At 42.5% G+C, this 24850-nt stretch overlaps 3 protein-coding genes across 3 annotated transcripts; 2 read left to right on the top strand and 1 right to left on the bottom strand.

The window, feature by feature from the left end:
* The first annotated feature begins 1077 nt into the window (after positions 1 to 1077).
* Positions 1078 to 11041, top strand: irf9 (interferon regulatory factor 9). The gene is made up of 10 exons (XM_022767725.1): positions 1078 to 1159; positions 1606 to 1675; positions 3066 to 3188; positions 3322 to 3502; positions 6264 to 6400; positions 6622 to 6706; positions 7218 to 7277; positions 7720 to 8109; positions 8513 to 8628; positions 9335 to 11041. Exons 2-10 carry the CDS (start codon positions 1619 to 1621, stop codon positions 9500 to 9502), a joined length of 1317 nt encoding a protein of 438 aa, XP_022623446.1. The 5' UTR covers positions 1078 to 1159; positions 1606 to 1618; the 3' UTR covers positions 9503 to 11041.
* On the bottom strand, positions 10575 to 14170 carry emc9 (ER membrane protein complex subunit 9). The gene is made up of 6 exons (XM_022767727.1): positions 14012 to 14170; positions 13548 to 13750; positions 13036 to 13112; positions 12813 to 12882; positions 12373 to 12467; positions 10575 to 11875 (listed from the first exon to the last, which is right to left on the bottom strand). Exons 2-6 carry the CDS (start codon positions 13740 to 13742, stop codon positions 11695 to 11697), a joined length of 618 nt encoding a protein of 205 aa, XP_022623448.1. The 5' UTR covers positions 13743 to 13750; positions 14012 to 14170; the 3' UTR covers positions 10575 to 11694.
* Positions 14171 to 18754: 4584 nt separating this feature from the next.
* Positions 18755 to 23903, top strand: nceh1 (neutral cholesterol ester hydrolase 1). The gene is made up of 5 exons (XM_022767760.1): positions 18755 to 19140; positions 20893 to 21115; positions 21378 to 21447; positions 21745 to 21916; positions 22266 to 23903. Exons 1-5 carry the CDS (start codon positions 19006 to 19008, stop codon positions 22884 to 22886), a joined length of 1221 nt encoding a protein of 406 aa, XP_022623481.1. The 5' UTR covers positions 18755 to 19005; the 3' UTR covers positions 22887 to 23903.
* Positions 23904 to 24850: the final 947 nt, after the last annotated feature.

Genomic DNA, 24850 nt, shown 5'->3' with positions numbered 1-24850 from the left:
TATTTCTATTTCCAGCAACTTTATAGTTACTACTTTTAAGTACAAGACAAGATATAATAACACCTGGTATGGGTCGTTTTTTAAATACTTCCAGCAATAAATCCCCTACAATCACATCTAGTTTTTATTTTATTGAGCTTTTTTTTTTTTTTTTACAGTCAGATTTAATTAATGTTAATGATTTAACAGAGATTTGATATTAATATAATTTTAAGACACAAAAGGCATTAAAAGTTTCTTAAATATTACAATCTGCTGCACCAAGGTTGTTGTCTTTTTTTAAATGACCTGGGCAAAAGAAAAATACTAAATATTAATCACAAGATCAGAATTTAACACTATAAACCTACTAACTATTTAAGCTATGGCATTAAGGACATTTATATTAACAGTCTTAAATCAGTGGTGGGATGTAATAAATACATTTACGCGGAGGTACTTGTACTTTGAGTACACTTCTACTTCACTACGATTCAAAGGGTAATATTGCACTTTGCCCCATTTTTTAGTTACTTTACAAATTCTGATTTTGTATACTAAGTACATGGAAAATCTTTTTATCAGATTAAAACTACTCAACAAGTATGTACAAGAAATTGATTAATCAATTGGGAAATCGATTAGCATCTTTTTTGATAATGCCTGATTAAGTAATTTTTCATGCAGGGTTTTGAGTTGATTGTGATTTCATTTTCTGAATTTACATTATTGCATCAGTAACCTAGTGATATATTATGACTATAAGTGGCCATTTTTCTACACTGAGTACTTTTATTTTAAATACTTCAGTACATTCTTTTGCTCAAACTTATACTTTTACTTAAGTCACAATATAAATGCATTTATTCAGTGTTTTATTCGAGCTTTTACTTCAGTAAACACCTGAATTCTTCCTCCACCACCGTCTAAAATAATGTCTCTTTTAATTCCTGAAAATCTGAATTGTGAATGAGGAACAACACATGTGTAACTGTCCAAATATTTAGTCTTTGGTGTGCGCCCGCTGTCGCCCCCTGGTGGCGGACTCACACGCCGTTTATGGTAAGTCACGTGATTTCGGGGAAAAGGAGCGTCTGCTGAAAAGCAGGGGAGCCCGGGCCGCAGAAGCAGAGAGCAGACAGTGTCAGTCCGCACACACCGCGGAGGAAACAAAACCGAGGTAAACGAAACTTATATCCACTTCCTTCATTATTAGAATCTATATTTGAATGACTTATATTTATCTGTAAAACAGGTGGGAGGAGACGGGGGGGCTTTTAATGTTATATTACGTCATTTATTGTTAATAATATAACCAGACTCCATTTAAAAAATAGTTAATTTAAGAAGCTGTTTTTATCTGTGGGAGTTCATCTCGTGTTAAACTGAAGCTGCACACACATGGCATAAATCGGTAATTTGCATTAAAACAAGTCGCTGTTCAAACATTTTCTTGTTATTATCTATTGTTTACATACTGATTATGTGTTATGATGAAATAACGTTATTAAAGTAGCACTTCGTGGGGACATGTTGAGACGTGCATGTGCATGTGCTGCTGCTGATGATGATGTTGTTACTGTTGTTTGTGACGGTCTGTGTCTCCGGGGCTTTTCTTCTGTTCAGAGTCTTTTGAGTCATGGCAGCCGGGAGAATGCGCTCCACTCGCAGACTGCGCTCCTGGATCGTCGAGCAGGTGTGTGTGTGTGTATTAATATGTGTGTGTGCGTGTGCGTGTGTATTAATATGTGTGTTTGTGTGCGTGTGTGTGTGCGTGCGTCTGTGTTAATGAGTGTGTGCCAGAAATATATAAAGGGAGGGGGAGCGGGGAGGAAAAGGAAAGGGAACGGGAGGGGGGAGAAGGGAAGGGAAAGAAAGGATAGAGGGCTCCACTGACATCAGACAAATTTAATATTGATGTTTACAGCTTCAGTTACACTGAACAGACAGCTTAGTTTGGCTGTGAACAACAGGCTGCCTCTCCACTCATCAATTAGCTGACCAATGGAAAACTTTTCTGATAATCTGTTTAAAAACAAACTTTTCTTTTCATATGTGAATATTTATGTTATGTGACTGTGAAACTGAATATTTTGGGGGTTTTTGGATTGTTGGTCAAAAACATAAAACATTACTGGTCATATTTCACTGTTTCCTGATTGATCAAGAACATCATCAGCAGATGAATCAATAATGAAAATAATCATTAGCACAGCACCTTGTCTTGTCATGATTCACATTTATTTTTAACCCTATTACCACATAGAGGTGTTAAACAAGTGTTCACAGGTGCGAATAGGTGAAAACACACGATGATAAAACTATAACAAAGTGAAAACTATAAATACTATGGGACATAAATTTAAATATTTAAGAATCATATTTAGTTTTATTGATAGAGAGTCGATAAAATGTCAAATAAAAAACCGGCCTGTGTTTCTCACAGCCAGAGGCAACGTCTTTAAATGTCTTGTTTTGTCTGACCAACAGTTAAAAACACAAAAATATTTATTATACAAAGATTTAAAACACAAGAAACATTTGAGAAACATTTTCTTTGCTTGTGAAAATGACTTGTTCTCTATTTCGGGCTGCAGCTTATGATTATTTTAATTATCAATGAATCTGCTGGTTATTTTCTTAATTAATCAATAATTGTTTTGTCAATGTCAGAAAATGGTGAAAAACACAAGAATATAAAAAACATTGCAGATTATTTTCACACCAGAGACCTGATGTTTAATTATATTATAATATATGAATCTTTATTGGTTTATCATGTAATAATATTTGAATTTTAGTGTCAAATCTAAATATAAATGTAGATTAAATCAGTTTTTTTTCCTAAAATTGTACAGAAGAGGAGGTCAACGGGTGTTTCAGCCCTGAGTAGTGTCTGCAGGTTGCACAACCTCCACTAATGAAAGGGTTTGTGTGTCCTGTGTGTCGCCTGAGAGCTGAAACTCGGGGCTTACAATAAAAAACAAAGCTGGATTATGTGGATCATGTTGGACAGACTGAGAGACGCAGCTCAGAGAGTAAATTAAACTCATGTGTTGTGTGTTGTTACATGTGGACTGTTGCAGGTCAGCAGTGGTAAATACCCCGGGCTGGTGTGGGACGACGAGGCCAAAACTATGTTCCGCATCCCGTGGAAACATGCGGGGAAACAGGACTTCCGCAAAGACGAGGACGCCGCCATCTTCAAGGTCACGATGCCCCTTTTTTTTTTTGTTGTTGTTGTTGTCTCAACACTAAACAATGTAATTCTCAAAACTCTGCAACATCTACACGACTTAAAAGAGTAACTCACCATCAGCCAATCGTCTGTGTCTCCTGCAGGCGTGGGCGGAGTTCAAAGGGAAGCTGACGGAAGGGGGTCAGGACAACCCGGCGTCCTGGAAGACCCGCCTCCGCTGCGCCCTCAACAAGAGCCCCGAGTTTAAGGAGGTGATGGAACGAGCCCAGCTGGACATCTCGGAGCCGTACAAGGTTTACCGCCTGGTCCCGTTCAGCGAGCAGGGTGAGATGATTTAAAGTCTTCTGACGTTCTCCCACACAGGGAGGGAGATTCAGCTTTCCTGCTTATTTCCTGGGGGAGTGGTTCAGAGAAATACTGAGTAACAGTTAGACTAGAAACTCAATCAATCAACTATTGGATATTTAATCGCAAACTATTTAGATCTATCCATTCATATTTCATTTATCAAGCAAAAATATGAAACACTCTCAGTGTCCAGCTTCCTACATGGGAGGAGTTGCTGCTTCTCTCTGTTTTATATCACTGTGAACTGAAGGTCTTCCAGCTTAAGGAGACGTCACCTTTGACCTTTGGATCTGAGGAATCGCGATGGGCATGTTTTACTTTCTGGGATTTCACCAAGAGAATAATCAGTAATAAAAAATAGTTATTGGTTACCAACCCTAAAGCACATGACATGTTAGCGTCTCTTAATATCGAAATAAAAACGAGGGGTCGATTCAGAACTTGTTTCCCAGACGACTCGGTCCTGATCCAGAACGGACCTGCGAGTAAAGACGAGATTCTCAGGTCAGAAAACAAAGTCAGAAAGATCCTGATGTGAGACGTTTTCACAGAGTCTCTGAGGAAACCGATACAGAATCAATGAAACATGTGACCTACAGTCAGATAGCAGCTGCACATGTGATCAGACTGTAAAAAAGAAGTTATTCTGACATTATAGTCTGTCGCGGTGACAGGTGCACGGACTTTAAACCTGAACCTCATTCAGAACGATACACACAAATACTAATGTTTGTATTCAGCACAGTCATAGAGGGAGGAGTGTCGCTAACACACAGAACACAGTGTTGACCCACAAACCCACAGTGTTTACACTTACGTTTCATAATGATTTCTCGTGGTCAACACAGTGGCTGTCAAGTGCTTTGGATAACGTCAGTGAAGCTTCAACTCACGATTATTTTCACGACCGATTCGACTGATTATTTCTTTCTTGCTCCCACGAACATTTTGTTTTTGATCAATCGCCTGAAACACAAAGATATTTAAGTGAACGACAGAATTAGACTTGTCTGACAGCCAGAATCCTGCAGCTCCACCTCCTACGACTAACAATCAGTATGGCAGCGAGTCACTGCTTGAAATATAAATTGGAAACCGGTATTACAGGTGGGATTTTATTTATTTATTTATTTTTTTAAATAAAATCATATTATTATAAATCATTAACTGATCACTTTGAACTATCGCTCAGTCCTGGAAGTTTTCATCTTCAGTTCAGATATCTTCTTCTTTTCTGACCCCGCACTCAAAAACCTGAAAACAATTTACAAAGAGATAAAACACAGAAAAGCAGCAAATCTTCACATTTGAGAAACAATTTTTTGGCATTTTTGGCTTGTGAAAATGACTTGTTATCCATGTAGGGCCGCAGTTTACGATTATTTTAATTATTTACGACTCTGCTGATTATTTTCTTAATTAATCAATGATTGTTTTGTCGATAAAATGTCAGAAAATAGTGAAAAACACCAGAATTAAAAAAGAAAAAGCATGAAATCCTTCACATTTAAGATCCTGTAGGTGAAGATCCACTAACAGATTAATCAGCTGATTATTTTCACACCAGAGATTTCTGATATTTAATGATAGATAATGTTGTATTTACATCTTCACAGGTTTATCAATAAATAATATTTTAATTTTAGTGTCAAATATCCATATAAATGTAGATTCAATGTGTTTTTTTTGTTTATTTTCTTAAAGCATAAATCTGCAACAGTATCCTTCCGCATAGAGAAATAGTCCAGATTGATTTCACAGGCAGTGATTCCACCTCTTCACATTTCACACACAAGACTGTAGAAACCTTCTCCACCTCGAGTTTTCTTCATCTTCTTCCTTTTTCACACTGAGTCACGTTCACACTTGTTTTTTTTTTTAAACTCTCTCTCAGTTTACCTTCTATGTTTTTCTTGGGTGTGTGCGGTTCCTGACTACATTTATTGTTTTGTGGCTTTGACTCTGAACCGTGTGACCTGAATCAGTCGACTGTTATAAACTGTTATAAAGCTTTGCTGCCCTCTTGATTTCCCCCTCCTGAACACCTAAGACTCATCAGAACAGGATTTATCCACATTTCTTTATGTACAAGGATTTTGATTACTGCGCTAAATCTGTTACTTTTCTTTTATTTAATTCTCCCTGAAATCAGCTTCATTTTCTTTCAACTCTTTCAACTTTTAAATTCAGTTTGAATGCACACGCACAATTTACACAAGTCTCTTTGCATCTCTCGTGTATTAAAGTTCTTACACAAATAACCCAGCTGTGCCTCGCGGTGACCCAGTGAGAAAAGGTCAAAGTACAACTCTGACACGAGCTGACTGGTATCATTTTACTGCACTTTATTACTTTATTAATTATCCTGGCTTGTTTTAAACAAGTAAAAATAATGTCCCACACAGATGTTTTCAGTGTAAGTCGAGATATTCTGACAGTGTTGCTGGATGGAGTCACATCATCATAACAACCGTGGCCTGCTCTGCCGTCCTTTAAGATGCATGGTTCCTAAAATGAATCAGCTCTGTAACAGACGGAGCGACTGCTGCACCCTCAGCTGTTCTGCTCCGTCAGCGGAGCAGTGAGTTAACGCTGAGGTCAGCCAATGTCAACAGTAACTGTAACAGCGACTGGGAAATTCGCTGGGAGGGACAGAAGCAGATGTGTCTCGTTCAGTATTGGTTATTTGCCGTTCGATTGATCGGATTCTTTTTGTTAAACTCTTGTGTTTTCACAGGTTTAGTCGCTCCTGAGAAGAAATGCAGAGAAAAAACTACGAGGAGGTCGAAAAGGAGGAGCAGCGAGTTGGACAGCGACGACGTCAGTAACGTCAAGCAGATAAAGACGGAGGAGGAGTTGGCGGTGTCTCAGCTGGTGAGTTGGCCCCCCACTGCAGCGGGGGGGGGGGGGGGGGGGGGGCAGATTTCAAAACAATGGAACAAGTACAAGTTGAAGTTCAAGTTGGTCAAAGTTGAGTCTGATTTCTCCACACAGAGGATTTCTCCTGTTAGCATGTTAGCTTTAGATAATGATAATGATGTTACAGCAGAGTCATTAATCAGGCAGCCTGGTGTCTCAACCTCTCTGACCCGCAGTGTGTTGAAGACGCTCTGCTGCAGAGCGACATCATCATCCAGGCGGAGGAGCCCGTGCAGTACACCTCCACCGTTCAGAGAGACGGTGAGTTTAACCGTGTTAATCTGCAGCTTTCACATGTGGCAGACGCAGTAACTCAGTCACTGGTGGGTCTGATTAAATACAGGCACGGTGCCGACGTTTGGATCTGAGGGGAAACCTGATTCCTCATCGGTTTATTACATGTACACCTGCGCTGCATCATCACACGTAATGATGCACAGAGTAGTTTTTATATTTAATTAGGTTTCTATTATTTTGTAAAAACCACATCTGTGCCGTGAAGGAGCCGAGCTCTCACCACAGAGCCAGTTATCTCACCGCTGCTCTTCCTAAATAAAGTCGAGGACACAGGTGAGGAATCTAATCACTCACCTGCTGCACGTACGTAACCAGGTTACCGCAACTTCCTGCAAAACCCGAAAAACTAATCTGTTTACACATCTGCCGGCGGAACAGAGCGCCCACTCCGGCAGCTGAGCTCTAATTCAATCTGTGACATGATCTCATCGTCCGCTCATCACTTTGTATTTAGGATGTCCGTCTGTCTCCACAGTGGTCGACGAGATCCAGCTGGACGTCCGGATCGAGGAGACCGTCGCTGATTCTCAAGGAGGTAATAAACTGAACAAGTTGTTAAGTACAGCTGTATGTTTTTAAAAACAAAAATCTGGGGGCTCAGTAGCTCAGTTGAATGAGCATCTGCCCCGTGTGCAGAGGCCACAGTCCTCGCTGCAGTCGGCCCCGGTTCAAGTCCCGCATCGGACAAGCCCTTAGCTGCATGTCATTCCCCCTCTCTCTGCCTCCCCGTTTCCTGTCTCTCTCTACTGCACTGTCAATAAAGGCACAAAAAGCCCGAAAAATATACTTAAAAAAAAAAAAAAAAAATCTGTATTAACTCCCTTGAAATGCTGGACACTGTTCAGGCTCTCTATTATAAAATTTAATCTGTTTTCCTTTGTGATTTTGCAGAAGTGTGTGACTTTGAGTGGATATCTTTTATTTTGAAAGGGTAAAGCATTGTCTCATGCTTCCTGTGTGTGTGTTTCTGTCTCCAGACCAGGACTCCTTCAACGTGGAGATTCACTATTTAGGACAGGAGGTTCTCAAACGTCAAATCCAGGGCACCGACGTGCGGATAACGTACCTGCCGTCCTCCCTCGTCCCCCCGACGCCGGCCGCCCTCAAAGTCAGGTTCCCTCGCATCCCTCTGCCGGAGCCGCCCTCCACGCTGCCGGCCGGCCAGGAGCTGCAGGCGCTGTTCACCCTGCTGCCCTTCATGGAGAAAGGCGTGTTGCTGACCTCGGGGAGGCAGGGGGTGTACGGGAAGCGGTTCTGCCAGGGGCGGGTCTTCTGGACGGGGCCGCACACGACCACGCCGGGGCTGCACAAGATGGAGAGAAACAACGAGCCGGTGCTGCTCTTCAGTAAAGACGTGTTCAAGCAACGTGAGTGAAGACTGTGAACTCCTCACACGCTTCATCTGATTGGATGAGTCTCTTTTTAGTTTTACAGATTATTCCTGAACGATTGATTGAAAGATTTTCTCGTCGTCATTATTGTGAACTGAATATTTTGAGATTTTACCTGTTAGTCATGTGAAGACGCCTCCTCGGACTCACTGGGTGTTTTCTGTCTCTATATGGAAGAAACAGGAGAAATGAATAATTAATAATGATAAATAATCTTCACTTTAATCCCAGTTTCAACCCTGAATATCTCGTTCAACCTTAAAGCAGTGGATTAGTTGTTTAGCCCGTAAACTACATCCAGTCAGATCTCAGCGAAGTTTCAACAGCGAATCGTCGTGTGTATTTATTTATTTATTTATTTAACCGACCTTTTTTCCAGAGCTGGATCACTTCCGGTCAAACGGCGGCGAGCCTCCTCAGTGCGGCGTCACTCTGTGTTTCGGAGAAGAGCTGAATAACACCGAGGACCCGTCCGGAAAACTCATTATTGTCAAGGTGAAGAAACTTTACATCCTCAACTGAATCCGTCACATGCATCTCAACAGTGAACTGTGTTTCTCTCCTCCATCCTCCTGGTCTTAATTATTTAAAATGATCTAAAAATCAGTCAGTTAATATCTGACCTCAAAACTATTTAGTGCTTTTAATGAAATATATTTTTATTACAGTATCTGAGGTTTGATCTCAAATCTTACTTTTAAATGTCTAATCTGTGTGTTCATTTTTCAGTCACTTCTTGTTTATTTAATTTTGATAATTGATTAATTATTTGTCACTCATATGATGGTAAATTTAATCTTAAACTTTGGGGTGAAATTTATTTGGTAATGAGATAAACGACTAACTGCTAATTTCACATGAAACCGCTCTTGTGGGTTGTGGCAGCTGGCAGAGTGATATCACAGGTCAGACGTGTGCGTTTGTTTATCAGTCGCTGACATGAACAAACGACATGGTTGAGGTATTACTCATCCATTTAAGCCTATAAACCGCTACAGCTGTAATCCCTAACAGCATCAGCAGGAATATCTGTGGCTTTTGATTAATGCATTTAAACTGTTAATACAGAACTTGTAAATCCAGCTGATTTCCTGTAAACTCTCTTCAACATGTCCTAAAGTTGACCTGATATTAAGCTGTGCATCAGTGGGACATCAGACTAAAATGAAGGACATAGTAATGATACCTCCATCCTCTGCAGATCACTTTCCCGTGGGCGGAGCAGCAGATCCAGAACGCTCAGTCCATCTTCGAGTCCATCACCATCCTCCAGTCTCTGGCCAGTCAGTCTCCTCTGGGAGAAATAACTCTGAACCTGGTCACCGTTCCTTCGCCAACATCCGACACCATCACCTGCGGGACCTTCTGAGCACTTTACCCAACATGGGGGGGTGGGGGGGTTTCATTCCAAAAAATATGACACCCCTCCCCCCACTGTTTAAACCCAGTCTCACAAAATGAGACCAAGAGGGCTGAGCGATGTGTCGACATGTTTAACATTCACCACTGAATGATCGCCGATGTCAAAATAAGAGTCTGTGTGCATCTTATTACACACCACTCATCCCTGAACGGAGCCCAAAATAAAAGCATAGCACTTAAGACACGTAACTTTTAGGTTAGGTATTCCAGAGCTTTAACACTTTATGACCAGAGATCACATTGTGAACGCACTGTCCCCTGGAAGTGGATTTTCACGGCCGGACTTTGGCCCCTGACGTCCCTGAAGAGATTCGTTGGTGTACTGGAAGCACTACACGTAAACCAACACTCGTCTGTACTCTTTGAGAAGAACTGAGTTAACGTCACGTTTTTAAATTTCCTCTAAGCCAGAGGTTCAGGATCCCCTCAACGTTAAATCAACAGGATAGAAAAACAACAACAAAAAAAAAACATGTTTTCATTGTAAATTACTGGATAACTGAAGGTGCTTTTATGTATTCAAAGGACAGAAAAACAAAATAGCGTCACAAGCTAAAGAGGCAGTGAACCACGGCTTGAATCAGCTCTTAACTGTTTATACTACAGCACTATAGAAACCTTTAGATATAAAATATTCATTTTACTGTAAAATAAAAAGGGAAATAGTTTAAGTGAAGTTGTAGCTGCAATTAAAAAAAAAGTTCAGTAGAGCAGTAGTCAGAAATATCATGTATCCTCACCATAGTTGTATTTTGTTTTTGTTTTCATTTTCATCATCATCATCATCATCATCTACTGAAATTGAAACTCAAACTCGTTTTTCATGGAAGGTTTTTGTTCGTGAACACAAGACATGGATGTACGTACAGATGTGGGTTGGTTGTCGGTGTTTTAATAGATAAAGTTTCACATTGTTGAGACGGACAGAACGCCGCGGCCTCCCTCTGAGGCGCTGCGGCTCAGTCAGGACACGTTAAAGGAAAAATCCATCTGTGTTAGAAATCGCTCGTTTCAGTGCATTTTTTTTTTTTTTTTATTACAGGAGAAGCTAATGTTGCATTTACTGAACCTACTGAAAAACTTGATTAGTGTTTTGAGAGTTACTAGTTGTTAGTTGTAGATTACAAGAGGTGGACAAAAGAACAGAAGCATCTTATAATTAAATACAGCAGCTCTGCAGTAAATACTGTGCTGAAGCTCAGAGTGTTTGTCTGTGATGAAGCTTTTATACTCCTTTTTATAATGTGGCAGTTTGGCAAAAATGTGAAGCAAATATCCTGTTAAATGTCTGTGTTCCTCTTAACACAGCTAGCTGTTTTTGGCAAGAGCTGGCGGATTTATAAAAACATTTCCTCTTGGAAAGTCACAAGATTAGTTTAGGCAAGAACTCGTGAACTGAAAATACAAAAGGCAGCTTCACAAGTGAGTCATGTTAAGTCAAATAAGCATGTGCGTGTGTGGCCTCTATAAAAAAAAAAAAAAAAAATTTGAGGTATGAAGGCGACGTACAGAGAAACCAGCTGACACCTGCTGCTGCATCAGTTACAAATTTAAGTGTAAAATAGTGACTAAACAGGATTTACTGTTGCCTTTAAGTTCAGTTCAGAAGATGAGGCACCAAATGATGATAAACACTCAGTTGGCAGTTTATAAGGAACATCTGGCTAAAACTAATGCTACTCAACAAACATCTGAGCTTCGACACACCAGTATTCACTGCAGGGCTTCTGTATTTTAAAAAGGTGTTTCTGTTACTTTGTCCACCCGCCGTTACTTGTAATACATGTAGGAATAACAATAGTTAAGCATCAAATGACAACACAGGACCAGTTGTAAATACCACAGGTGATTAGTAACAGTGTTACAGGTGTTTGTTTTTTTTAAGGTGGATTTTTCCTTTAAAATCAGCAGTAAATATTCTGTTATTTATGCATGTTCTATGTTATGTCCTTATGTCCCTGTTCAGTCAAGAAAATGCATTAAAAATAAACGTCTTCCTAAACTCTGTGTGGAACATGTGGCTGTGTCGGGTTATAAAAAAAAGAAAAAAGAAATCACATTTGTACATGACGATGACGTTGGGTCAGAACATAAATAAATCTGGGCTCTAGTACAAACTGGTCTCACTACGTCTCCGTCTTAGATGTTCCCATTGGCCGGCGAGGCGAGCTCTGCTATCTTGGTGTTAAGTTTCTGATTGGTCCAGTCCTTTGTAATGTCGTCCAAGTGGCTGTCAAAATCCACCAATAGCGTGTGATCGCCCGACTCCAGCATCTGACTGGCTATCGCCCGGGTCTCCTCCCACTGTCTCAGCATTATCCTGGACAAGACGGACCACAGGGATGAATCAGTGTTAATGTCGCAGTAGTGTCTGTGATCAGGGGAATTTAAATCACTTGGACTTATGGACTGATGTCTCTCCATGATCTCTATCATGACAAAAGAACATCTAGTACTTTATCATCAAGCATGCTAACGGAAGTTTTGCCTCATTAATACGCAAATTTATGGAACAACGCACATCAAAATTTTATCAGATTATCTACTTCATATGGAGTACCTGTGGTGTGAGGATGAAGTTTCTATTATGTAAAGAGTCAGAGCAACAAGACGCCAGCATGACGACATTAAGCCCAGCGTAGCACATATGAATTTAAAGTTATAATATACATGCACCACAAAAGATTTCAAGGGCAGTTTTGGTAAGAACAGAAGAAGCAAAAATATTTCAAATGTTTAAAATCAAAGCTACAGGGAAGTAACTGCAGTTAGTTAGTCCCCCCCACACCACCACCACCACCACCAGCTGTGTCTTACGTGTGTTTGTCTTTGAGCATCCATCTTGAATCTTTGCGCTCGTACATCACGATGGGAGGGACCCGATAGTCTGGCGACATCTTACTACCATCAAGCTGTGAATAAAATTTGAATAAAATAGAATTAAAATTTTATTTATTTATTTTTTTAAAACATTTAAACCCACAAAATGTTGTATGATCCTAAAGTGACGCCTTAAACCTGCATAACAGTAGCCAAATACCCAAAGTATTCATTCTCTAATGACAAACAAGAGCATTTTGTCAACAGCAATGTTTGATAAATCTCAGTTCCTAAAATTATTATTTTGGCATCAACAGATTTCCTATTAATCCGCTTCTTGTTCCAGGTTTAATATCTCTCATTTCTCATATGAACCAAAGCAGCAGGGAGGGTCATGGTGTTAAAATCAAATCTCTTTTATGTTAGTTAATACTTACCATTAACAAAACTGCATTGTCAAACTGCTCAGCAATCTTATCAGCTATCTTCAGTGCACATGGTGTCGGGCTGTTGGGTTGAATAAATGGTGGCGACATTTTAAAAAAAGAAATGGTATTGACATTTTACTGAAATCAAGACTGTATGATGTGTCAACCTTTAAAATTCATGAAATTGAACTGAGAAGTGCTTTGGAGAGAAATCAGGGGCTGGAACACTCACCTACTATCTGATACGCAGGCGTTGGCTTGATAGTATCCCACTATCCTCTGCTGAGTCTGTGAACACCACACATCCACCTGAAACACACAGGACAGACTGTCACTTTAAAAACAGCATTTAAATCACATACATATTGGAATCCCTTCAAGTAAGAGCAGAGAGAAGAACCAAAACTTTTTTTTCCTGTTTACTGCACTTTGTATGAAGTTAGCTGATAAATATAAAGTATCCATGACATTATTTTTGAAAGCATCCTCACTTTATCTTTATTGTTGTTTGTCACAACTTGGAAAATGGATTAAACATCTAATTTAAACAGTCTTTTAGGATTCAGGAAATACCTCCCAAAAATCTGTATGTGTTGGAAAACAACCTCACAACAGATGTTTAGCTCTGTGACGAAGCAAACACTGGGCTCACACAACGTAGCAGCCAGTTACACCTCCAAATTTCCACTTTGAGTTTGATTGAACAAACTGTGAGGATACCAAGCGCGTCTGCAGACGGCCTACCTGTGTGAGGGCCAGCTGAGTGATGGGAGCCAGGGAGAGGTGCGAGTGCAGCAACGGCACACAGTCCGTCACACACACAGCGCCACCTGCCGAGCTGGACGACAGAAGCAGCCCGTTGATGCTGCACCGTGGAAACAAACAGGCGTGCAGGTACATCTTCACATAGGCACGACAGGACAGCTCCACCTCACCCATGATGACCACTGAGGGCACACAGACACACAAGCACTGCTAAACTGAGCTCAAAAAGACCCGAACAACGGCTGAATGCACTTAAGCAACACACGTGAAGGACAACGATGGTTGTCGTGAAATAAAACTGCACTAAATCTACCAACAACCGACGTTGTGTTTTTTGGCTAATTGTAGCTCAATCACCTGCCAGCCGGCTGTTGCTGCTGCAGTGTGCATTAGCATTAGCATTAGCTTACGACTTACGCGAGCAGAGCTGAATTCCGTCTTACCTGAAGAAGAATATAATTATACACCGAAAATGGAGCCTTGAGAAGCAAATGTCGATTAAAGAGTTTCAAGTCTAACGCTTCATTTAAGCTTTAATGAAGCCAATAAGGGCTGACTGTTTCACTTAGCAGCTAGTGTGAAGCGTCTGTAAGGCTACTTCCGGTTCCGCCCATAGGAGTAAATAGTATTTATGTGATTGGCTGACACGTCAACGTTTTGTCATCCGATTGGCGCAATAAGTAGCCAATCATTTCATTCCTTCTTCAGCCCCTGTGTAATGCTTGTGCTCTATAGAAGCGCTCCCTCTAGTGGTGAGGATGTCCAAAAGGGATAGAAACGTTTATATTCATAATTAAGGAACAAAAAGGGGTTTATATTGAAACATTGATACAAGTTGGTTTTACTTCCATAAATATGGGATTAAAATAGGTTTTATGTTCATAAATTAGGTGTAAAAATCCAATTATATTCATAAATGAAGACAAGTTTCCAACTTAAGACTTCTCAATTGATGTGAAATTAAACAAAAAAGGTAGTTAAATTTTTGATATTCTAAACTTAATTTTAAATTAGAGCACATAGTGTTCCTCAAACACAATTAGTGTCCAGCAGATGTTGCCATTTTACCAAGTTCTACCTCTGTCCTAAAAAAGTAAAACAAAAGCTCATATCCTGTTGTGAGCAGTTATGTCTAACAATTTAGAGCACTGAGATTACAAAGTACACAAAACTTAAATGTGGGAAATGTTTGACTGTTTAGTGGTACAGTTGTAGCTCTTCCTTTAGTCCACAGTCATGCTAGCTCATAAAGAGCCCATTTTGGCATTAAGCTTTTTTCCTAGTCACTACCTGTATGCATTTTTGAATCAGCCATTAACCACCACAGAGGCAGCAGGATGTGCAGCAGTAGAGTTCTGCACAGACCCAAGACCCACATTTTGCTTATTTATCCACTGCCCTTTAGCCAGCTAAAGCAACACACTAGCTGAACATATGATAGGAAATGTCAACTTCTCAGTATGTAACACTTGCAGCAGGATAAGAGTGCCCATTGGAAAACATTAAGAGTTCCTGAAGACCACTGCATCCTTGAGCAATACAATTACACCCTCAAACAGGTATGAAACCTGCATTAATTGCTAACCTGATGCATCTCAGTCCCTCTGTCAGACAAGTTGACAAATGGCAGGTGCATTTTAAAACCATTTGAGTCAAACCTGAAACTCCTTTCAGCTACAAGTGCAAGTTTTCTAAAAAATAAAAACATTGTCAAGCAATGTAGACGACATGACAAGGTTACTTTATTTCAGTTTGACAAGTCAAAAATACAGTAGTTCAGATGAAAGCAGCATGAAACATCTTCAGTGTTGTGGTGCCTAAAAACAGGAAAAAAAAAAAAAAAAAAAAGTTGATTAAAAGGAAATTTCAAAACTTGAATCATTCAGTTGCTGATAAAGTACATACCCTGCCCAATGATCCTCTAGATTGATTGAAGTCCACAGCCAAACCAGGTGTTACTTTAAAATGCAGTAGTGCTGTAACTGGGGGAAGGAGGGGAGAAAAAAAAAAAAAAAAAATTACAATAAATTTCTCAGCTCTCTTGGGGGGGGGGGGGGTGCCAGTGATCACAGCTTACCATTTGAAAACATTCAGGCACCAATTTCGTGGACAGAAGTAGGATAAACATTGATGTTGCTGTTCAGAAACTTCAAACTGCTGAGATGAGGAACTGATCTGAAGCTGCTTGGGCACCTACAGCCGCTGTTTTTGAAAGAGACGTTTAAGAACTTGTGTCTGATTGGGCAGGGAGCGTTGTATGTTGGGCATCTCACGCATGTAGCTAGGCTGCTGAGGCAGGTGGAAAGCCAGTTGGGGCTGCTTTGGCTGTTGGGGCCTGTAGCCAGGCTGCTGGGGCACCTGGGACCGCTTGGGAGGGTAACTGGAAGCCTGGGAGTGCTGGGGCCACATGGGTGGATAGCTGGGCTGCTGAGGCTGGAAGCCGGGCTGCTGGAAGCCGGGCTGCTGAGGCTGGAAGCCGGGCTGCTGGAAGCCGGGCTGCTGGAAGCCAGGCTGCTGGAAGCCAGGCTGCTGGAAGCCAGGCTGCTGGAAGCCAGGCTGCTGGAAGCCAGGCTGCTGAGGTACCTGTGGTTGTGGGGGTACCTGCAGATGCTTAGACTGCTGGGATACTGATAGCCACTGGGGTTGCTTGGGTGGGTAGCTGGGCTGCTGTGGCTGGTAGCTAAGGTGCTGAGGTACCTGAGGCTGCTTGGGCAGATAGCTAGGGTGCTGAGGTAGGTACCTGGGTTGCTGAGGTACGTGCAGCTTTTGGGGTACCTGCAGCTGCTTGGGTGGGTAGCCAGGCTGCTGGGGCAGGTAGCCAGGATACTGCGGTACCTGTGGTCGATTAGGCTGATGGGGAACCTGGAGTGGGTAGCCAGGCTGCTGAGGTACCTGTGGTTGATTAGGCTGCTGAGTTACCTGTGGCAGATTAGGCTGCTGGGGAACCCGGGGCGGGTAGCCAGGCTGCTGAGGTACCTGTAGCTGATTAGGCTGCTGGGGTACGTGTGGCTTTTGGGGTACCTGCAGCTGCTTGGGTGGGTAGCTGGGCTGCTGGGGCAAGTAGCCAGGTTGCTTAGGTACCTGTGGTTGTTGGGAAGGGTGACTGGGCTGCTGGGGAACCTGGGGCAGATAGCCAGGCTGCTGAGGTACCTGTGGCCGATTAGGCTGCTGGGGAACCTGGGGTGGGTAGCCAGGCTGCTGAGGTAGCTGTGGTTGGGGAGGTACCTGTGGCCAATTAGGCTGTTGGGGCAAGTAGTCAGGTTGCTGGGGTACCTGTGGTTGGGGAAGCAGCTGGGGCTGTTTAGGCTGTTGGGGTTGCTGGGGTACCTGTAGTTGTGGAGGCTGCTGGGGAGGGTAACCGGGTTGCTGGGGAACCTGTGGTTGTTTAGGCTGCTCAGGCTGCTGGGCAGGGGAGCTGGGCTGCTGAGGTACCTGTGGAGATACTTGTGGCTGTTTAGGCCATTGGGGCTGCTGGGGAACCTGGGGCAGGTAGCCAGGCTGCTGGGGTACCTGTGACTGATTAGGCTGCTGAGGTACCTGCGGTTGTGGAGGCTGCTGGGGAGGGTAGCCAGGCTGCTGAGGTACCTGCGGTTGTTTAGGCTGCTGGGCTGGTGAGCTGGGCTGCTGGGGTACCTGTGGTTGTGGAAGCAGGTAACTGGGCTGCTGGGGTACCTGTGGTTGTGGAAGCAGCTGAGGCAGGTAACTGGGCTGCTGGGGTACCTGTGGTTGTGGAGGCAGCTGGGGCTGCTTAGGCTGCTGGGAAACCTGTGGCTGCTTAGGTTGTTGGGGCTGCTGGGGTACCTGTGGTTGCAGAGGCAGCTGGGGAAGGTAACCAGGCTGCTGGGGTACCTGTGGTTGTGGAGGTACCTGTGGCTGCTTAGGCTGTTGGGGCTGCTGGGGTACCTGTGGTTGCAGAGGCAGCTGGGGAAGGTAACCAGGCTGCTGGGGTACCTGTGGTTGTGGAGGTAGTGGCTGATGAGAATAACTTGATAAATATCTGATTCCTGGCACAGATTAGTCATTTGATTCCTGTGATTCAGCTTTAAACTGGTAACAGAATTATTTGTGTGCTGTAGCTACTTACCTCATTTGTATTCGAGCCTCCATGCTTCTCAACAGATCCAATGCTGTAAGCTGTTAAGCAAACATTTTAATCCATGCATACAACCACTTAATTAGTTTCACATCTTAGATAAAAACTCACCATTTGCTTGATGTCTTCCTACAGCTAGCAAGGTCAGCAGCAACCATCTGGAGAAAGAAGACATCCTAGTCACTATATGCTTTAATAAAGAGTTGAACACAAAACCAAACACAAAAAACCAAAAACCATACACTTACCTTAAGAGAAACCCCATGGCTTTGGCCACAGATATAGGCCAGTGAAGCAGCAAAATAACTTCTATCAGCTCCTACCAAACCACACAACTGAACCAGCCTAAAACAATAAGTCACTGAGGTCCCTCTGGAGCTCTTTATAAGATGTCCACTCTTACTTCCCTGTTTAACACAGGTGTGAGTAGTTGAAGACAGGTGTGGCCAATTATCTGACAGGACAGTTGCACTGCAAAAGGTTGGCACAAGTCTTTCAGATTTTTATTTGACCGTTGGAATCTAATGAGAAGTAAAAAGGTTGTTGTGAATAGTCAGATGAGCCCAACCCAGGAGATATTTGAATAAAGTAGGAAAGAGTACAAGTATCTGCTTCAGCTTCAACTGTGTGTTATTCCACCCACTTGACAGAACATGGTGGGTTTTTTGTTCAAGACTATTAACATAGCTTAAAGTATTTGGTTCAGTAACTATCCAGAAGATAGTAGAATAAACTCAGATGACCATCACTTAATTTACAGTAAAGTAATGCTTGATTGCTTGAGTGCAGGGAAATCGGACTATGTGCTTGACTAGATTTGTTTCATATTTTTCATTGTTAAAGATCACACACATGCATAATAAATACCACAGCCACAGTGTTGTTATCTGCTTTTTAAACCCTCATATTAAATTTCAAAATTCATAACATAACATAACATAACATAACATAACATAACATAACATAACATAACATAACATAATACATTATAAAATAGAATAAAATAAAATGAAATAATATAATATAATATAAGATCATATACTATACATTGTTTTTAATTATTATTATCTAAAGGACTACATTTCCCGTCAGCAACCACATTACGCAAGGCTTACTCCACTTCCTGGAACGAAATTTCAAAATAAGAATGTTTTCGCACGCTGGTCGTTTGCCAGCAGCGCTATGAAATCGACCGCAAACCTAAAACCCGTCTTTTATTTTGAAATCGGGGTCATTCATCCGTGTTTCGTCGATCCCTCGCGGAGCCACCGACCGCCCGGGACCTGTGGGAGGATAATCACGTATGAACGGTAGGATCCAGCAGGCAGGTACAAGTCCGCCGCGATGAGGCTCCGTTTGGCCGGAGCCGTGCTGCTGTCGGCGGCCGCCTACTACGTCTACCTGCCGCTACCGAGCGGCGTGAGCGAGCCGTGGAAGCTGATGCTGCTAGACGCGCTGTTCCGGAGCTTCATGCAGGCGGTGAGAGCCGAGTGATGCAGGAGACAGGAGAGCAGAGGTGGACAGGTTGATGCGAGGGAAGACAGAGAGAGCTGTCAGAGAAAGTTCTAGAAAAACAGCGTCTTTACAGCTGAAAGCAGCAGAGAGATGTAGCGGGAATATCCGTTTATTCATGAGATGGAGCCGAGGGTTAGAAAACAGAGGAGAGACAAAGGTGTGTTACAAATACCTGTCAGCATATTCTGTAAATAGTAGTAGTATGAAACCGTAGGTCACAGGCAATAACAGTAATGCTGTATCACAGTGTTAGAAGAGCATAACATGGAGCAGAGAGGGAAGTTATTCAATAGAAAACACAGTAGAATAAAACAGAAAAAATAGAGTAGCACATTTGAGAATATACAATGCTATACTACTCTATACTTTACTATTCCATACTATACTAAACTATACTTTACTATACTGTACTATACTACACTATACTTTACTATTCCATACTATACTAAACTATACTTTACTATACTATACTGTACTATACTACACTATACTTTACTATTCCATACTATACTAAACTATACTTTACTATACTATACTGTACTATACTACACTATACTTTACTATTCCATACTATACTATACTATACTTTACTATACTGTACTAAACTTTTCTTAACTCCACTGTACTACTCTGTACTATACTACACTATACCATACTATACTATACTATACTACATTATACTTAGCTGTTCTATAGCTAACTATATATAACTACTTTACTATATAACTACTACTTTATAATTACTTTACTCAACAATACTAATACTTATACTATACTAAACTATACTATAATTTACTCTACTACACTAAAGCTCACTATGTATACTTTACTGCACTGCACAATACTATAGCCTGTGATATTCTACTGTACTTTACTGTAATATACTGTATTATACCATAGCCCACTGTACTCTTCTTTACTTAACTAAATACTACACTAATACTACTACTACTACTACTATACTAAAGCCCACTTTTATAATTTATTGTGATAAAATCAGAGGATACTGATGGATGTAGTGAGGGGTCAGAGATATTACACAAGAGAATAGAACAGATTAAGAGATGAGAGTAGAGTGTAGTGAGAGAGATTCACATAGAACAGAATGACATAGATCTCAGGTGGTCAGAATAACAAGCAAATGACCTTTGACCCTGCTGCTGAACGCACTTTAACCTGCACCTGCACCGTCGGCCTTGTGCTGTTACGACAGAGCCGTATGTAACATGTTAGATTAAACTTAAGCTCCTCTTAAACTTTGCACCGGCAGTTCACACACACACACACACACACACACACACACACACACACACACCTAAATCTTATAATCTAATGCGCCAATGCAGAGCAACAAGTTTTCACACACACTCAATGTATAGGACAGGTTTTCCCGCCCTGCTGAGTCTCAGCCTACAGCTCTGGGCTTGTTTCTTCTCCACCTTGTTGTTTTTCAGTCATCACACTGACACTGACAGGGAGAGGCTTCAGGTGAGAGATCACCTCTAACTTTCAAACTGCGAAATATTAAGATAGTACAAGTTTGAGGGTGAAACATCCGTGCTCTTCACCTTAAGACATTTTCTATCAATAAAGTTTTGATTGAAACATCTTTCTTGACCTCGGAGTTAAATTCACCTGCTGCAGGAATCAGAACAGTGTCCGTTCAGCTCAGGTGATAATTGGCGTGTTTGTGTTTGTGTGTGTTTGTGTTTCCAGAGTGACGTGGCTCACGCGCTGGGCGTGTGCCATCGCGTCCACCTGTTGAACCAGGTGGTGTCCTGGGTGGAGGTGATCGAGGCTCGCTCCTGCCCCGCCGTGCTCGTGACCGACTCCGCGCTGGGCGGCGTGCCCACCAGGGTCTTCCAGCCAAAGGGCGGGAAGAAGCTGAAGAGAGGGGTCATATACTTCCACGGTGGAGGGTGGGCCCTCGGCAGCGGCCGTGAGTGCTGGTTTTTAAAACTCTGAAAAACTGAATCGTTGACTTTTCTGTTTTCTGCAGGAAAAATGTTCATCGGCTTCAGTCGAGTTTAGATGAATATATTTTACTGTGACACCCCAGGTCAGATTAAACCAACCTGACTCTTACATTTAAAAGTTCTGGGGTTGATAATAATAAGAACGTGAGTAAATATAAGAACAAAACCTTCATTGTTGTATGTGAAACGTCAGTATCACTCACACTGAGTTCACTTGCTTCACAGGAATGCGATCCTATGACCGTCTTTGCCGGAAGATGGCGGAGGATCTGGATGCTGTCGTGATGTCTGTAGAGTGAGTTCTGTCACATTAAAACAAACTCATTCATTTAGAGGAAGGAAAGTTCAGACCGAAGCTGCTGTTAGCCGACATTTCTCTGATTATCTCCAAGATTGAAGAGGCAGGAAGCAGAGAATGGATTCATTAATTACTTAAGTGATTAATTAATTATCAGAATTTTTGGTGATTAATTCTCACTAATGGGTGAATCAACTAAATGTCTCAGCGTTAGTGTCAGTGCTAACACATCACTGCTGCCAGGGCTGGGGCTTTTAAAGTATGATGCATGACAATATTGTCTTGTTGCTATAGTTACCGTCTGGCTCCGGAGGCGGTGTTCCCAGACCAGTACCACGATGCGCTGGCAGCATCCCGGGCCTTCCTGTCCGCTCAGGTTTTGGAGCGCTACAGCATCGATCCGGGGAGGGTGTGTGTGTCCGGGGACAGCGCCGGGGGGAACCTGGCCGCTGCCGTGGCTCAGGAGGTAAACGAAACAAACGCACATCTCACGATATGCAGATCTCATACAGCATCTTACACGAAGACAGATACGAGTCTTAACACACACACCTGAGGTCAGAACACACGTTTCTACACTTCCTTTATCAAAGTAACACACTGAATGATTCCAGTCTGTCTCAGTAAAACAAACAAACATCATTTGCCTTGATTCAATTGCGCCTTCGTGGCAGCAGAGAACCGGAAACACTTTGCAGCATGTGTTGTCAAACTGATGAAGATGTTTTCTGAATTTGCAGCGTGTTTGCATGTGTTTGAGCCCTCAGGGCCACCGTACACATCAGCTGATTTGTGCCTCCCTCCTGTATCCGCAGCTGAGCTCTGACGACAGTCTGAGCGCGAGGTTCAAGGCCCAGGCGTTGATCTACCCGGTGCTGCAGGCCCTCGACTTCTACACCCCGTCCTACCAGCAGAACCAGGCCGTGCCCATCCTCTACCGGCCCGTCATGGCTCGTTTCTGGCTGCAGTACCTGGGCGCCGACGCCTCCCTGGAGCCCCTCCTGCTCGCCAACAACCACAGCTCCCTGGACCAGCCGGCCATCGGCGCCGACACCCGCTCCAGACTGGACTGGACCTCTTTGCTCTCAGGTGAGCGCAAGAAACACTTCCGGCCGGTTCTTAAAGAGACGGGATCGCCAGGGGTGGTGGGCGAGGTGCCGGCGCTGGTGGATGTGAGGGCGGCGCCGCTGCTGGCGGAGCAAGGGGTTCTGGGTAAGACGCCGAAAGCGTACGTGATGACGTGTGAGTTCGACGTGCTGAGGGACGACGGGCTCATGTATGCGAAGCGCCTGCAGGACGCCGGCGTCACGGTGACCAGTGATCACTACGACGACGGGTTTCACGGCTGCATGGTGTTCGCGTTCCTGCCGATGATGTCCAGCGTTGGACAGAGGAGCATGAACAACTTCATCCACTGGCTGGACCAGAACCTGTAGACTGTCAGGCTGCTCCAGATCCGTCTGAACCCGGATCTGTGGACCAGGATCTGTAGAGTCTGGTTGTGACGCCAAAGAGGTTCTGGGAGCGGGAGAGTTTTCTGGTTCCTTTGAGCTCCTTGTTGCATCTGCAGACAAGGAGAGAGGGAGACACATCTTTGGTTATCACAAATATAAGAGATTCAAATATCAGACACGTAACTCAGAAGATCACGTGTCCTGAGGAAGACACCAGACCTGACGTCAGCTGCAAGATTTAAAAACACGGAAAACAAAAACCAAAACCACTAGGGGGCAAATCGTCCTCCTCCTTGAGAACGTCTGATTCAGCAGAATGTAAAACAAGGCGGTCACCATCGTTGTTTCGCTACTGAGTCTGTCGCTGAAAATCACCGCAAACCGTTAAATTGACCAAAATGAAAACGGTCGTCACTGAACCTTAAAACCAAAACGTTTTCCGATCAAATCCAACCAAAGACGTTGACGCTTTTTCACGCCAATGCAACAAGTTTAGAATTCCTCAAAGTCTGAAAACATAATTTATGCACAGTAGGATTTCTTACCACGTAGCTAGCTCTATACAAATGACGGATTTTGAATCAGACAAATTTCACTGGAGACGGAGGGATCCAGTTACTAGAAGTTAATGGCATCAAATCCGAATCAAGATCTTAGTGGCCACAGTACAATTAATGTTCGTATGTGGTTGTTTTTTTAATTTAGTTATTTATTCTGATTATAATAAACTTGTGAAATGTGTATTTACAATATCGATAATTCAAAAATCTGTGTGAAAATATAATTGAATCAGAGCTCAATACTATATAATTTAACCATGTATTGTTTAATAATATATAATTAACAGCCTATTTACATTTTCTCCCCAGTTATTTTCTGTAATCGTTGCTCTTCTCTGAGCAGGACAACAACAACCGACAACTTTTAGATCTGGGGAAATAAATTCAGGTTCAAAATAATAATAATCAGTGTTTTAAAAAATAAAAAAATCTATCTGTAAAAAAAAAAAAAGCGGGAAATGATAACGTACTACCTACAAGCTCCGAATCGTCCAGCTTTTATTCCTTCATGATGCACTGAGACACTGAAAGAGTCTGCTCACACACACAGAACAGGCCAGTCAACGTTACAGAGAGAGTGTGTGTGTGTGTGTGTGTGTGTGTGTCTGTGGTTAAAGTATGCCAGAGTTCGCAGCTGTGTACACTCACTGGATTGTGCAATAATGTATGTTTGAAAGCATCCCTCACTCTGTAACTTCGCTCTCTTGATGACCACTGTAGTGCAGGGCCAATGCAATGACGAAGACGAAGACAACTATGATGATGATGATGATGATGATGATGATGATGATGATGATGATGATGATAGCTGTGAAATTTATGCGTGAATTACTGTATCGCCACGAGAGACGGGACATCCCTAATGGACTCTCATGTTTCCCCCCCACCCCACCCACGCACTCCCACCAATGAAAATCTGGCCCCAGAACTGGTGTAATGAGCCGACGACAGCGAGCGTCAGACACAGACCGGAGGTTTCTTGGCTCCGGGCCTGAGCCGCAGCAGAAACACTGAGCGGAGTGAGGTCGTCACGTTATTCACAAAGAAATGTTGAAACTGAAACGCTGGCCGTCATGAGGCCGCGATTTTCTTCCCCATCTCTCGGAGGGAAATTACTCCGGACAGCTTGTTCCTAACGTGTGGATTCTCTCTGAGCAATGCAGATTCCATGTGCAACACGTTTTTCGCACACTTTCTAGAGAGAGAGAGAGAGAAAAAAAAGAAAAAGCGAGCCATGTTTCATCTGCATGTTCTAAAATAAGTTGTTTTTAAATCTGAATGATGGATTGAATGTTTCTAAGCGCTGTAATTTTAATGCTTTATATGGAATTATGCATTAAATCGTTTTATATGGTATAAATAAGGTTTTAATATAAGTAGGGTGAA

The sequence above is a fragment of the Seriola dumerili genome, unplaced genomic scaffold, assembly GCF_002260705.1.
Source record: "Seriola dumerili isolate Sdu_G_001 unplaced genomic scaffold, Sdu_1.0 BDQW01001298.1, whole genome shotgun sequence".
Lineage (NCBI taxonomy): Eukaryota > Metazoa > Chordata > Actinopteri > Carangiformes > Carangidae > Seriola > Seriola dumerili.
Note: the sequence above shows the minus strand (reverse complement) of the source record. Positions and strands in the feature narration are given on the sequence as shown.

Coding starts and splice junctions, on each gene's coding strand:
- irf9 (XM_022767725.1), top strand. CDS start 1,619: ATGGCAGCCGGGAGAATGCGCTCCACTCGCAGACTGCGCTCCTGGATC. Junction 6,707..7,217: donor CTCCACCGTTCAGAGAGACG/GTGAGTTTAACC, acceptor CTGTCTCCACAG/TGGTCGACGAGATCCAGCTG. Junction 8,629..9,334: donor GAAAACTCATTATTGTCAAG/GTGAAGAAACTT, acceptor CATCCTCTGCAG/ATCACTTTCCCGTGGGCGGA.
- emc9 (XM_022767727.1), bottom strand. CDS start 13,742: ATGGGTGAGGTGGAGCTGTCCTGTCGTGCCTATGTGAAGATGTACCTG. Junction 12,468..12,812: donor ACAATGCAGTTTTGTTAATG/GTAAGTATTAAC, acceptor TTTTATTCACAG/CTTGATGGTAGTAAGATGTC. Junction 11,876..12,372: donor ATGCTCAAAGACAAACACAC/GTAAGACACAGC, acceptor CGTCTTGTCCAG/GATAATGCTGAGACAGTGGG.
- nceh1 (XM_022767760.1), top strand. CDS start 19,006: ATGAGGCTCCGTTTGGCCGGAGCCGTGCTGCTGTCGGCGGCCGCCTAC. Junction 21,116..21,377: donor GTGGGCCCTCGGCAGCGGCC/GTGAGTGCTGGT, acceptor CTTGCTTCACAG/GAATGCGATCCTATGACCGT. Junction 21,448..21,744: donor GCTGTCGTGATGTCTGTAGA/GTGAGTTCTGTC, acceptor TTGTTGCTATAG/TTACCGTCTGGCTCCGGAGG.